The 14,501-nt window shown below is 48.0% G+C and overlaps 1 protein-coding gene across 1 annotated transcript in view; it reads right to left on the reverse strand.

Moving 5' to 3' along the window:
• Positions 1 to 14,501, reverse strand: part of MGMT (O-6-methylguanine-DNA methyltransferase) — a 299,169-nt gene that overhangs the window by 220,443 nt on the left and 64,225 nt on the right. The window contains exon 2 of the mRNA XM_003275486.4: positions 7,419 to 7,555. Within this exon, the coding sequence (XP_003275534.2) occupies positions 7,419 to 7,555 (137 nt within the window). The remainder of the gene's footprint in view (positions 1 to 7,418; positions 7,556 to 14,501) is intronic.

Genomic DNA, 14,501 nt, shown 5'->3' on the forward strand with positions numbered 1-14,501 from the left:
TTGCTTCTGACTCAGACACAGGCACACAATCTCTGTCTCCTTGTAACACAGTTACAAAATTGAGAGAAATAAAACTTTTGCATTGCTTTTTTTTTTCTTAGATGAGTCCAGAACATAAGGACCTAAATCTCAGTGACACTTCTTTAAATACTGTCCACCTGGCTGCCACCACTGTCTGCTCTGCCCCCAGGTCAGCAAAGAACCAGCTGGGGGGAGAAAACGTCAAGAGCACAGAAGCTGGTGAGGTTGTGCATTGTTCAGGTTTGATTTTCTAGATCAGAAACCATACAACAAATTCACAGTGAATCACAGAACCTCGCTCTTCTGTGGCCAGGCAGCTCCGTCCTGGGATGGACGGGCCAATGCTCCCCAGCCTGGGATTCTCGGCAGCACTGTAGAGAGGAGCTCTGACCTGCCCTTGCGGCTGCCAATCAGAGGAGCACAGCAAACCTCATCATTCACGACTCGGAAGGCTCAGCAGGCAGAGCCTGTCTCCTATCATACAACGGCAGGGTTTTCACGCCATACGCTCACTTAAAAGCACATGTTATGCTGCTTCCCTTTATTTTACTAAGGTCCAAGAGCTGCCACCATCACGGGCTGTGCTAACACCTCGGCAGGCCCCACGTGCAGCACCGTGTGTCCGGGGGCCAGCAGTCGGCCCCCATCGCACCCTCTCATCACAGACCACGAGAATTCATCACGAGGATCTGTGGAGCTGAAAAGAAACACCTTGGCTTCCTGTCTTGTCTTTTTAGCCATCAACCTGAAAGACGAGGCCATTGTCTGGCTTCTAAAGGACACTGCAGTATAAATGTTTAGCATGGGGTGAAGTATATGCACAATTTGTGTTATTGATAACATAAGTCACAAGAGGAACTCCCTATCCACCACTGATCATTTACCCCTCTCAGGCAGAAACGGGAGGCGACATCCGTCAGTGTGGACAGGCCTCACCGACATGGAATCGCAGAGCCAGCGGGGGCAAGAACGAGGGGTTCCAGGCTCGCCAGGGCATTCAGCCATTCGTTTTTTGAAAAACAGACGATTTCTATAAAGCCAAGGAGCGCCTGGCAAGTTTTCCTCACAGAAACATGCTTATTTGACTCAAGAGACCTCCTTAAGGAACACTCTGTGAAGTAAAATAATTACATTTTTTAAGCACATGCAACACAAATCATTATTCCACGGCACTGAGGAAAAGCAATGAGACAGCTGAACTTGCCGCAGGTAAAAGTCCTACAGAGCGCGTTTTTTTGGATGTTATTTTTACTGGGAGAGCTTCTCTAAGTGTTTGTCCTTAAGAACAGTTTCTTCTCCTGCTTGAAAGATCAATTATAATAATGTGAACGCGGCAAGTGTCTGTATTAATTTCCCAATCTGTCAGAAAAAATGAATTCATGAAGTTCCCAGGAAGGTTCTCGTGATCCGTGGACCTTGAGGAACCATCCGATTGGCACCGGTCAGACCGACCTGCACGGAGGGGCCATGGGGATAACCGGCAGCACGGACTCGGCAGGTGCACATACCAAGCCAGCCGGGACCCCACACACTGCTGAGGGTCGACTGAGTTCCTGAAGACATTTAGAGATGAGCAGGAGAGAGGCAAAACGCAGGTTACCTCCTGCTGCAGCTGCCCTTCGGGAAGCTCAAAGGCATCTTCACGCTTTCCATGGGGCACGTTTCGAGGGCAGAAACTCACAGGGCATCCAATGTCATCAGACAACTCTCCTCCCAGGTTCAACACAGAGGCCCTGCAGGATACGTTCTCACGTCCCAGAGGGTCTAGGGTCAGGCCAGCCTAGCTGGTGACTGGAGGCCCTGTCTGTCCAGCCAGCCAGGTGCTCAGAAGAGGGTCAGGCCCAACCTGCATGCCCCACCCAGCCTCAACCCAAGGGCTGGCTGGGCCAGATGCCAAAAGCAGACCCACAAACCCTGTAAATGGATCCCTACCATGAAGACAGAAAAAGAGCCTCTGCAGTAGAAGACCGTCTGTGTGTAGTCCCCACATTTTCCAAAGTACAAAATGTTTTACAGCGGTTTAGTTCGATTGGACTCTATCAGCTTTTCCTATATTTTTCTGAAAAGGCTTATGTGAAAGAAATAAAAGAATGAAAAACAAGGGTAAGCCCTTGGTAAGTGAAAGACGAGCCCCCTCAGCTCCCCAGCATCCAAGATCTGGAAGTCCTACTGCTACTATTTTTGTAATCTAAGTATGACCCAGGGTGATACAGTCCATTTTTGCAAGTAATCAAATACGGCAATCAACATTATGGAAAACTAAACAAGCCCCAAAATAACATTAGAAAAATAAACACATACAGCCTGGCCCCTCTCATTAGACTGTGGGCACTGCAGGGAATCTGACGAGGTCGGAGCTCTGCAGCCGCGGAAAGATGGCGCGGGGGAGCTGCTCTGCTCCTGCAGAGGCCCAAGTGCTCCTGGACGTGATGGCATTCACGGAAACCTGATACTGTCAGGCAGTTATGAAACTAACTGAAAAGCAGCTTATGTTGCTTTCCTTTTGGAAAATATACCACTTTCCCAACTGATGTGCTTCTCACATGTTTTTAGGGAGGGAAAGGTAACCATGCAAGGAAGTCGGTCCCCGTGCGAAGCCACACACAGGTAAGTGGACTCACCTGGGGAGCAGGAATCACACTTTGTACAGAAGCACAGATGCAATGTCACTGAAGAAGGCCCAGTGGTCAACCTGTAATTTATCTACTAAAGAAAAACCCATTCAGAGGAAGCAAGGACCACCCTGGGACTCATAGGCACTCGGAGAAGGGTGAGGGCAGGGGCCAGAGCCAGCAGGATGCTGCCCCAAATCCCAGTAGCCACTGTCGCTCAGTGACCAGAGGACAGCAGCCACACAGAGCACAGATGGCTCCGGGGAGAGCACCCCGAGATGAAGGAAGGCAGCACCCAATTCTACTAAACCAGGAAGCTTCACAAAAGGCTTCTGACACCAGACCCAGATGGCAACCAAGGTGCATTCATCCCACAATTTGGGGATAAAGTAGCATCAATCCAACACTTAACTCTTTCAGAAAATAGAAGAGGGAATGCTTCCAAACTGATCTGTCATCAGAATGAGCCTAATTCCAAAATGAGACAAAGACAGTACCAAAAAAAGAGAACAGTACACAACTGGTTTAAAATTCTAAAAATTTATTCCACCGAATTTAAAGAATAAAGAAGAAAAAGCACATGACTATGTCAACACATACATGAAAATCATTTGACAAAATTCCACACAGTGAGGAAGACGCCTCTGAAACCCAACATGGGGAGCAAGCCCTCACTGGTGAAATCCTGCAAGCTCCCCCAAACCAGGAACCAGGGAAGGACGTCTGTTGTCGCCACACTTACTGAAGTCATCCTGGAGGGTTCTGGACTGCTCAGTAGAAGAAATTAAGAGCATAACGATGAGAAAGGAAGAAGCATATTGTTTTTATTCATAGACATCATGAATTTTTACACGGAATCCTAAGCAATCTCAAAACAACCCTGGAACAAATACATGAATTGAGTCAAGATCCCAGAATATAAGATCAACATTCAAGTCAGTTGTTAAATACAAGCAGCAATAAATTAGAAGGTTAAAAAGTTTCAACCTAATTTAGAATACCATCAAGAACAAAGTATTTGGAAATGGAGTTTGCCAGATGAGCAAAGCCTCCAGGCTGAAAAACCACCCAACACTGCCGAGGACAATGAAAAGAACCCAAACAAATGCAGACGCCAGTCAAAGCCAAGAACTGAACACTTCAGTGTCAAGATGTCAACCCTCCCAAAAGTGACACCCAGGTTTAATGAACTCCCAATCGAAATCCCAAAAAGAATCATTGCAGAAATTTACACCTCAATTCTAAAAGTAATATGCAAACTTAAGAGACGTAGAAGCCAAACCATTCAAAAATAAACAAATTTAGAGGATTCATGGACTCACATTACCTAGCATCAAAATGTATCACAGGCCGGGTGCGGTGGCTCACGCCTGTAATCCCAGGACTTTGGGAGGCCGAGGCGGGCGGATCACGAGGTCAGGAGATGGAGACCACCCTGGCTAACACAGTGAAACCCTGTCTCTACTAAATATACAAAAATTTAGCCAGGTGTGGCAGCGGGCACCTGTAGTCCCAGCTACTTGGGAGGCTGAGGCAGGAGAATGGCATAAACCCGGGAGGCAGAGCTTGCAGTGAGCTGAGATCGTGCCACTGCACTGTAGCCTGGGCGACAGGGCAAGACTCCGTCTCCAAAACAAAACAAAACAAAGCAAACAAAAAAACGATGTATCACAAAGCTACCTAACCAAGCCAGCATGGAACGGGCATTGAACAGGCAAAAGTAGGCTGAACTAAACAAAGCAAAACCAGAAACAGGCTCACACACCTTTGGTCAACTGATGGTAATTCAATGAAGAAAGGAGACAATTTTTACTTTCCAACAAATGATGCTACAACAACTAAATAGCTACAGGGAAAAAATAAACTCTGTACCTCACAAAAAGGTAATTCAAAATGGATCACATATATCTAAACATAAAAAAACTACAAAGCTTTTAAAAGAAATTACAGTATAATTTATTTCAGAAATTACAGTAGGCAAATATTTCTTACAGAGAACACAAAAAGTATTAAACATAAAGGGAAAAAAAGACATATGGGCTTGTTCAAAATTTAAACCCTCTACTCATCAAAAGACACTATTAGAAAAGCAAAAAAGCAGGCCTCCAACTTGTGAGAAAATCATCACAATACATACATCTGACAAAAGTCTCATATCCAGAACCACAAATCAATAACGACAATAAAAACAAACAAGAAAGCTCTAATTTTTAAATGAGCAAAAGGTGGCCAGGCGCAGTGGCTCACGCCTGTAATCCCAGCACTTTGGGAGACCAAGGCAGGCAGACCACAAGGTCAGGAGTTAGATACCAGCCTGACCAACATGGTGAAACCCTGTCTCTACTAAAAATACAAAAATTAGCCAGGCGTGGCAGCGGGCACCTGTAGTCTCAGCTACTAGAGAGGCTGAGGCAGGAGAACTGCTTGAACCCAGGAGGCGGAGGTTGCAGTGAGCCGAGATTGCTCCACTGCACTCCAGCCTAGGTGACAGAGCAAGCCTCCATCTCAAAAAAATAAAAAATGGGCAAAAGACTTGAGTAGATATTTCACAAAGGAAACACAGGAATGGCCAAGACTTCATCAGGATAAATCATCAGCAAAGTGCAAATTAGAACCACAATGAGATAATACTTCATACCAGCCAGAATGGCTAAAATCTGAGAAACTGACACCACCAAGTGCTGCCAAGAACGTGGAATAACTGAAACTCACACACTGCTAGTGGAAATTTAAGATGACACTGCTCTGAAGAAAGCTTTGGCAATTTCTTGTCAAGTTAAACATACATTTGCCATCCAGCCCAGCAATTCCACACTCAGGAATTTACTCAGGAGAAATGGAAAAAAAATTCACAAAGTGGACTGACTTAAAGGGGCACAAGGGAACTTTCTGGAATGTTCTATATCTTGAATGTTCTATATCTTTGGTGGTGGTTATACAGTTGTACACATTTGACAAATGAATTGTACACTTGAAATCTGAATTCTATGTAATTTTTACCTAAATTTTAAAAATGATAAAACGTTAAACTTAATTGAGAATTCATATACTTTTATATACTATTATTAAACTTTTAAATGCTCCCCCCACCAAAATTAACTACACTCACAAATACTGCTGGCTGCCCCCCAAATCCCACTCCTTCCTTAATCACAGGACACCTAATTTTAGCCCATGGATGACACGCCGTCCTTTCTTTCTCCCCTACCTGTGGCAGAGGCCCAGGAGCTGTCTTGAAGCCCCAGGGCAGGGACCACCATCTGGAGACCCCAAGCTCAGAGGAGCCCAAGTTCCCAGGGGCCATGAAGGCACCAGCCCCAGCTCCCAAGATTTGTCTATAGGTGTGTCTTCATGAGAGCAATCAGTCAGATTGTATTCAGGATTTTGCATTATTTCACGGCTGTTTTTACACCTGAACCTGATCCTAACTTGATCAGAAAGTTCATAAAGTAGAAATTCAAAATTAAGCCTCTTCATCCTATTTGCCTAATCCACAATGGGCATTTAACTAAACATATCTTATAATGTTTGTTTTTGTTTTGTTTTCCTTTTTCTTCCCCAAATTCACTTTGTACCTTTACTTTTTCCCAAAAGAAAAAAAAAACCAACACATAATTTCTATGATTTATTGTGCAACTGAACATGCTAAAAGACAAAATGACATTTTCCCCTACAAATTATTTGGTGCCTGTGATTTTCTGAACACTACAGCCAGATGGTTCTCATAGAAATTGAAAAGAGTGTGTTCACATAGTTCAAAGGTTTGCTTATGTTTTGGTCTCAAAAAGACTATATTGATTGTAACGTGCAGCTCTACAGGAAAAATCTCGACAGTGGAGGCGAGTGCTGATATTTATGACTGCACTTGTGCTCATTATGGCTGTCTCTGACAGGGGTCCATTAAAATCAATTTTTATGTTTCTTATGTATTTTCTTTATCTAATGTTCTTGGCGTTGTGTTTATTAGCCAGTTAAGAGAAACACCAAGCATAGGAGGGGGTGTTTTTTTTCTTCTTCTTCTTTGGTCAGAAATAACAAGAGCTACAATTTTAACAGAATGAACAGAGGAAATTAAATGTTACATTTCAAAGCAAAACATTAAGGAATGCTTTACATTTTTTATGTTTTTGCAGTCAGAGAAACATAGTGGGAGCTGTTCACAAAAAGAGAAACATGTACGCTCTTAGAAATGACAAGACCCTAAAGTCATGCTGAAGAGGGGCTTGCAGGCCCTTCCCCCGGTAGGGCCATCCTCAGCCACACCCGCACCAAGGGTCTGACTACGGCTCTCAGAGGGCAAGTAGGCCTCCTGGTTAAGGGATTCCAGAACATCAAGCAGTCCTAGTACGAAACTCACCTGGCAGACTCTGGAGGAACAGGGAACGCTGGTCTGGATTTTTTTTTTAATCAATATTAATCCTGCATCTCCCTGTCTCTAAATTTCCAGAGACATACACTGAAGAACCAAAATGTTCAAGCTCATCACCAAGCAACTCCTCTGTAAACGTACACATTTAATCAAACACCTTGGAGCTACTAATGAAAGGGTATGAAGGGAATGGCCCTGGGTTCATCGGAGGCGGAGAGCTCCTGGGCAACACACAGGGAAGCTGCAAACGCAGGAGCCATCACAGCACGCTGTTTTGAGAGACGGACTGATGGTTGCAGTTGTGAGGGTAAGGTTATGCGTTACCCTGTGATCAATGGAAAACAAGCATTTATCACGTATACTCCTCGTTTGCTTTAGCATGTGCGGTATACGGGATCACGTGGGCTCATACTTACTCAGCTGCAGACGTCACCTTGCCCAGGAGCTTTATTTCGTGCAGACCCTGCTCACAACCAGACAGCTCCAGCTTCCCCAAAGGGCTGTCCAGCATGGTGCATTTCATTTCACAAGCCTTGTCCATTTTTCCAAGTACCTAAACAGAAATAATTTTTAAGACAAAGCGTATATGTAAGAGGCTGGTCGTATATAAAACACAACAGAAGTACTAGTTATTTAAGACACAAAATATATTCCAAAGCTTTTTCCTCGTTTTTGGAATATGATGCATCATTTTTACAATACGGTTACTGTGAAGACAGAAAATTACCACAATTACCTAGAGCAGCCAACCAATACTCAGTCTCCTTTTATTTCCCAAAATTACTATATCCCGATTCTTCTCGTTTATCTTTAACCAACACATCATTGAAGGAAGCTGACCTGGTAAGAGTTCCTTTTGAATAATACCCACAACTAAGCTAACTTTGTTTCACTAAAACAATTAATAAAACAACTACCACAGACAATAAATTGTGAAGACAAACTTTTCAATATTTGGAATAAAGTACATTTTGGAATGAAGCATGTATGCAATGACTTATAGAAACAGAGATTCAACTCAGCACCTAAGCCACGGCACCTGTGTTAGGAGCCAGCCCAGAGAGGATGAGCAATGCTGGGGTGTTCCACTAATGCTGTGGAAAGCACATTTAATTTACATTTAAAGACATGTACAAGGCTGGGTGCAGTGGCTCATGCCTGTAATCCCAGCACTTTGGAAGGCTGAGACAGGAAGATCACTTGAACTCAGGAGTTGAAACCAGCCTGGGCAATGTAGCAAGACCCTGTCCAAAAATAATTAAAATTAGCTGGGTGTGATAGCACACACCTGTGGTTCCAGCTGCTCAGGAGGCTGAAGAATAGAGCCTGGGGAATACAGGGGAACACATCTATAGGCTACTTTTACACTTGTACATTTCTTTCTCTCTTTTTTTTTTTAGAGATGGGGTCTTGCTCTGCTGCCCAGGCTGGAGAGCAGTGGTGCAATCCTAGCTCACTGCAGTCTGGAACTCCTGGGCTCTAGCGATCCTCCCTCTTCAGCCTCCTTAGGCACTGGGTCTTGCTATTTTAGCTCTGTCCTCCCATTGCCACAGCTTCTCAGGAAGACCCACAGCAGCTCGTGGCTACTCAAGGAAGGCCATCCTCACGGCTCCCATTACAGCTGGGCTCTTCCCACTCCAACCCAACCATCAGCCCTCAAAGCTCACTCAGAACAACAAAGCAAGGGCTCCCTACATCAAGGAGCTAGAGCAGGGGCAACAAACTATAGCCTGTGGGGCAAATCTGACTCACCGCACCTGTCTTTGTAAATAAAGTTTTATTGAGACACAATTGTGTTCATTTATTTACAGTCTCCTGCTGCTTCCGTGCTGCAGCGGCAGAGGTGAGCAGTTGTGTCAGAGGCAGTGTGGCCCTGCAGGCCCAGAACACTGACTCTCTGGCCCTCTATAGAAAAGGCCTGTGGACCCCTGGAACCCTCTACAGAAAAGGCCTGCTGACCCCTGGAAGGGCAGCTCACTGGCACCTTCCTGCTCTGTTCCCACGCTGAAGCAGGTCTGAATCCTGCCTGCATCTCAAATCTCTGCGCCTTCACTGAAGGCCCCCTCCCTGCTTGTCCGCTGGGCACCTTGCTGCCTGGTCTCCTATCCTGTGAAACCCTCCACCAGCACTCCAGCTGATCTTTCCTTTCTGTGTCTTCCACATCCCTCTAAGGCCACACTTTGGTTCTCTCATCTGTCTTTCCAAGAACGAGGAGAGACAGGTGCATTTATGTCCCTTAAAGGGACCAGGGTCGGGCAGCGGACCCCAAACTACACAAATGTTTTGTAGAAGCATTACTGTCAAGATTCAATCCTAAACTGTCACACTCCAGAGCCGCCTGCACAACCTCCCCTTTTCTGTGCAGATTGACAGGGATCTGAACCAGATCCCACTTGATCGCCCCAGAATATGGAAATGGGATGTGCCAGAAACCATGCCCCATCGGAGAGGCTCTGCCCACATCAGACTCCTTCAACATCTCACCCTGCAGCTTCCCTGCTGCCTCAAGGGTAAAAACCGAGAAGGCAAAGAGAGCCCTGTGGAAGGAGCCACCTGCCTTCCACTTACCACATGGCAGGGGCCAGATAAAGGCAGGGGGTGCAAATCATGGCCTCCTGCCCACTGTCCCTTCGCTGTGAGAAAATCACCCTTGGTGCTTGAACTCTCTTTGTCTGTAGGATAAATCATACCAAATCACAATGTTGGCACGAGTTTAGAGGGAACATATGCAAAGACCAGGCTTCCCAAAGGCTCTGATCAACATTTTAGCCCAACCCCCTTCGCCTCTGATCTCATCCCCTGGAGCACGCTGCCCCACTCCCCCAAGTCTCATTCAAAGCATCACCATCCCGCCCATTCTTCCAAAGTGATTGCCTCCCCTTCTCCCATCTCCATCATTTCTCAGAGCCACAATCTTGGCCCCCAGCCTCCGCCCTTCTCCTGCAGACATCTCCCACCATCCCGGGCCACTGCTTCTCAGGCAGGATGCTGGCAGCTCTGCTCAGGGCCCCCTGAAGAATAGCACGCCTCACACACACAAGGGGCTCATAAAATACTTGTGGAACTGAATTACCAGTGTGACCACCATCCAGGCCAAGCGTCCATGAGACCATTTCCCAAAGTGTGTTCACAGAAGATACTGCTCAGACAACAGGGCTCTAGAGGCAATGTGAGAAATCTGGATGCTCTCTCGCCATTTCTTGGAAACTTGCCCTGCACGGTGGTGGGTTAAAGCTTCCAGCAGACTAGCAGTAAACAGCCCAGCTTAGGTTTCGCCCTCTCAAATGTGGTTCTCCATGGAGCCACGTTTGCTGCTCTATCATCCCAGTTCGGGCAGGGCTGCAGGCTGTCGGAGTCAGGAGGCCTGGGCTCAGGGCTCCAGACTCAGGTGGGGATCCTGGCCAGCCCCGAGCACCTGCATCAGGTAGCACTCTTAACAGCAGGTGTCAGAAACTGACATGGGCTAATTTAAGCACAAATGCCGTTTACTGAAAGGCTACTCCACAACTCAAAGAACTTCTGGGAAGGCTGGAGGAGCAGGCTCAGAAAACAGTAGGAACCAGAACTGGCCACGCTCCAATCACAGCCAAAATCAAGCTTCAGGAAACATCTGTGGGGCAACCAGGCACCGCAGGCATGGCAGCTGGCACTGTTGCCACCGTTGCCCCCAGAAACAGGATGTGGTGGCTATGGCCACCGTTGATTCTCAGCTGCTCTGCCTCCGTGGGACCTGCTCCCGATTCCAGTCCCAGGCAGGAGCCCAGCCCTGGTGCTGACGCCCGCCAACATATGCTAGTGTCCGAGCAGCTGCAGGAAGGGACGGCCTGGGAGAGGAAGGGTTTGCCCATGTCAGCGCCTGAAGCTGCACTGCAGACATTCTGACTGGGGAGTGCCCCATGTGGGGACTGGTCAGACACCAGCTGCGTGCTCCTCTCCCAAGCCTCCATTTCCTCATCAATAAGACCCCTGACTCCTCTACCTGACAGTGCCACTCTGAGGGTCTGAGACGGCCACGGCCAGGGCTTTGGGCACTACACACCGTGACGGGCTGGAAGGGCTGTCACGCCATTCTGCATAGACCACACCTCGAGTTCACCCCCAATCCAAGCATCAGTCAAAGGGGAAGACATTGGAGTGTGCAGAGACAGGGCCACGGAGAAAGGTAGGAGCCTTGGAAGGCCACTGGGGGTGAATCCCAGCGAGCTGAAGGAGGGGCATGGGGGGTGGGGTGTCCCCCACCCAGAGGAAGGAGCAGGGCGGTGTAGGGCCACAGGCAGCTTAGTCCCGACAGCCTCCCGGAGAGAGGAGTCCTCAAAGTTATCAGAGTCTGGGCCCTGACCACAAGAAGCCAAACTTGGGAGGCCAGTGGTTGGGAATGCGGTGGAGAAGGCTTCCAGCCAAACCTGGTGTGGCCAAGTGAACTGCCTGCCCTAGAATGACCAACTCTGCACCCCAGAGAGCACCGCCACCCAGGAAATGCCCAAGGACCCCAGCTGCTGGTCCAAGGGACCCTAAAGCTCTGGCACATCCCCGACTGAGCCCCGCGGTGCTATCCCCATGACCAGCATCATGGCATGGGCCTCTCATCCAAAGGGCAGGCTGTCCTCAAGCCCTAGGAACCAGCTCCCTGGCCAGCAAGGGTGGCCTGAAGCCACAGGAACACACTGAATCAATCACAAAGTGGGGAGCTGGGGGGACCAGGTCAGCTCCATCCAAATCATTCCAAGAACCGAAAAAAGGCAACCGGTTTATAACCGCGATAATTAATGAGTTCAGAATCTGACTTCCAAATGAGCAACAGATTCCAGCTCCTGTCCATATCCAACTGGCTAATTATTTAGGTATGAGAAGCATGAGGAAGTGAATTCCTCAGACCTGCTTACAACCCTAAATAGGATCAAAATAAAGCCCTGCCTCATTTCACCTGAACCTGACAATGAGCTGGAACCCACCCCCACAAACCCCCACCCCCGCTAAGAGCAAGCCTCCCAGAGGCCCACAGAAATGGAACTTGATATGCCACTGAAACCTGCATACTACCTTTTCTTCCTGTAGACAACCAGAGCATTTGGCACAGTTCTTCTGTGGGCAACAGTAGAAGTTAGCTTAGTGCCGATTCCTAAAATGCAATGGCTGAGGCCTCCACAGGACAGAAGCCCCAGGCCGCCGAGCATGGCAGCGTCTCTGATGCGATGCCCAGGGCTGACCTAGCAGGTGTGCACACCGGGCCAGCAGAGAGGTGGGGGAATGCCTGCAGACTGAATGGGGGCATCACGGACACCAGGAGGGACCCACAAAAGCCAGAAATCAGGCAGTGAGAAAAGTGAGTTTCAACAGCATGAAAACGTGACAGGAGCGAAACCATCGCAACCCAGCCAGGCAGGAGGCTCAACTTAGAAGCCACAATACCAGCCACACAAAGGCTGGCACAGTGGTGGCCTGGACAGGTCACAAGCAGCCATGAGGGTAACGGACCCTCTCCCAACACCCCGCACAGCAATACCACCATGCCCCAGACCCAGGAAGAAAGACGTCTGGCTCCATTGATGAGATCCCATCAGGATCTTCACCAATGCCCAACAACCTCAAGAGAGGGCCATTCAATGGGGGAGGCCAGACCCACAGCCCCAGGAGGGATGCTGGGAAGGGGACTGGCCCACTGAAGACGAAAATTCACTGTGACCCCTGCAACCCTGACAGCACCCCAGCCTGAGCCCAGAGCCAGCAGGCGAGCCCAGAGCCAGCAGGCAAGCCCACATCCAGGCTAGCATGTGGTGGGCAGAGTGGCGGTTAGGGAACCACCCCGCAGGGCTGGGGCCACACTTTGGGGGAGAGCGTGGGGAGCTGAGAGCTTATGGAGAAACTGACATCTACACAGAGAACTGAACTATGGGGAGGGGCTGCCGGGCGAGGAGCCACACAGGCCAGGGTGAAGGCACCCGCCACGAGAGCTGGGGGATGAGGCCTGGTGTGCCTGGAGAGGCGTGGGGGACACAGCCACACTCGGGCCCTGAGGCCGCCATGGCCAGGCCGGTCCTGCTTTTCCCTGAAAAGCCACAGAGTTTTCGACGAGGGGAAATGCAGCTGGTTTGCATTTTGAGGCTCCCTCTGGCAGCTCTGTCAAGACTGGACCAGAACCGATTGTGGAAATAACCCACTGAGAAGTGACGAGAAACCCAACCAGGAGAGAAGCAGAAGGGAGACCAAATAACGGGAAACAAACCAGGAATGATCAAGAGACGTTTAACCAACGCCTCGGCACCCCCTACTCAGCAGCTACTGGGCTAAGGTGCCAGAAACTGGAAGGGGACAAATGTGATCTCCTGGGGGGAGAAAAATTACCCACAAAAAGTAAACCACACCGTACAGTGCTTGCAACTTTTCCATAAATCTAAGATTATTCCAAAATCAGTTTATTTTTAAAAAATCAAATAAAGTAGGATGATTTAAACTATTCCTTTTTTATCTGCATTTTCTCAGTTTTCTATAGTTGGTACGAATCAACTTTTCAAGGAGAAAAAAACTGTATTAATATCCAATCTGGGCCAGTCGTGGTGGCTCCCACCCGTAATCCCAGAACTTTGGCAGGCCGAGGCAGGATCACTTCAGCCCACGAGTTCAAGACCAGTCTGGGCAATGTGGCGAAACCCCAGCTCTACTAAAAAATACAAAAACATTAGCCAGGCTGGTGGCATGTGCCTGTAGTTCCAGCTACTCGGGAGGCTGAGGCAGGAGGATTGCTTGAGCCCAGGAGGTCGAGGCTGCAGTGAGCCACGATAGTGCCACTGCACTCCAGCCTGGGTAACAGAGCAAGACCCTGTCCCCACTGAAAAAAAAGGAAAAAGAAAAATGAGAGCTATACAAAGAAATAAAGAGTACCCAAAATTATGAATACATGGGTAAATATACAAAAAAAAAAAGCTAACATGTTACACTGTTGATGTCAAGTAGAAAAACAATGGCAAACATTCTCCACTTATTGTGATCTCATCATGTCTTATATGCAAAACAAATGATGGTTAATGCTTTTCTGAATAAAAACAGAGGTGTGAAAAAATTCTGTGAGTTAAAAAAATAAAGATTAGAATAAAATGAAAACACACACAAGTAAATCAGATCACACCTTCCCTTCATTTCCATCATGATGAGAAAACACTTCCTGTGGATATGGCTTAAACCCGGGGTCCAGTCCGTGGTCTGTTAGGAAACAGGCCACACAGCAGGAGGTGAGCAGCGGGTGAGCGAGCGTTACTGTCAGGTCAGTGGCAGCATTAAATTCTCATAGGAGGGTGAAGCCTATTGTGAACTGTGTATGGGAGGGATCTAGGTTGGACGCTTCTTATGAGAATCTAGTGCCTGATGATCTGAAGTGGAACAGTTGCATCCCCAAACCATCCCCCCACTCCCATCCGTGGAAAAATTCGTCTTCCACAAAACTGGTCCCTGGTGCCAAAAAAATTGGGGACCCCCTAGCCCAAATGGTCCCAAATTTGGCAGGA

The sequence above is a fragment of the Nomascus leucogenys genome, chromosome 3 (assembly GCF_006542625.1).
Source record: "Nomascus leucogenys isolate Asia chromosome 3, Asia_NLE_v1, whole genome shotgun sequence".
In the NCBI taxonomy this organism is placed as follows: Eukaryota; Metazoa; Chordata; class Mammalia; order Primates; family Hylobatidae; genus Nomascus; species Nomascus leucogenys.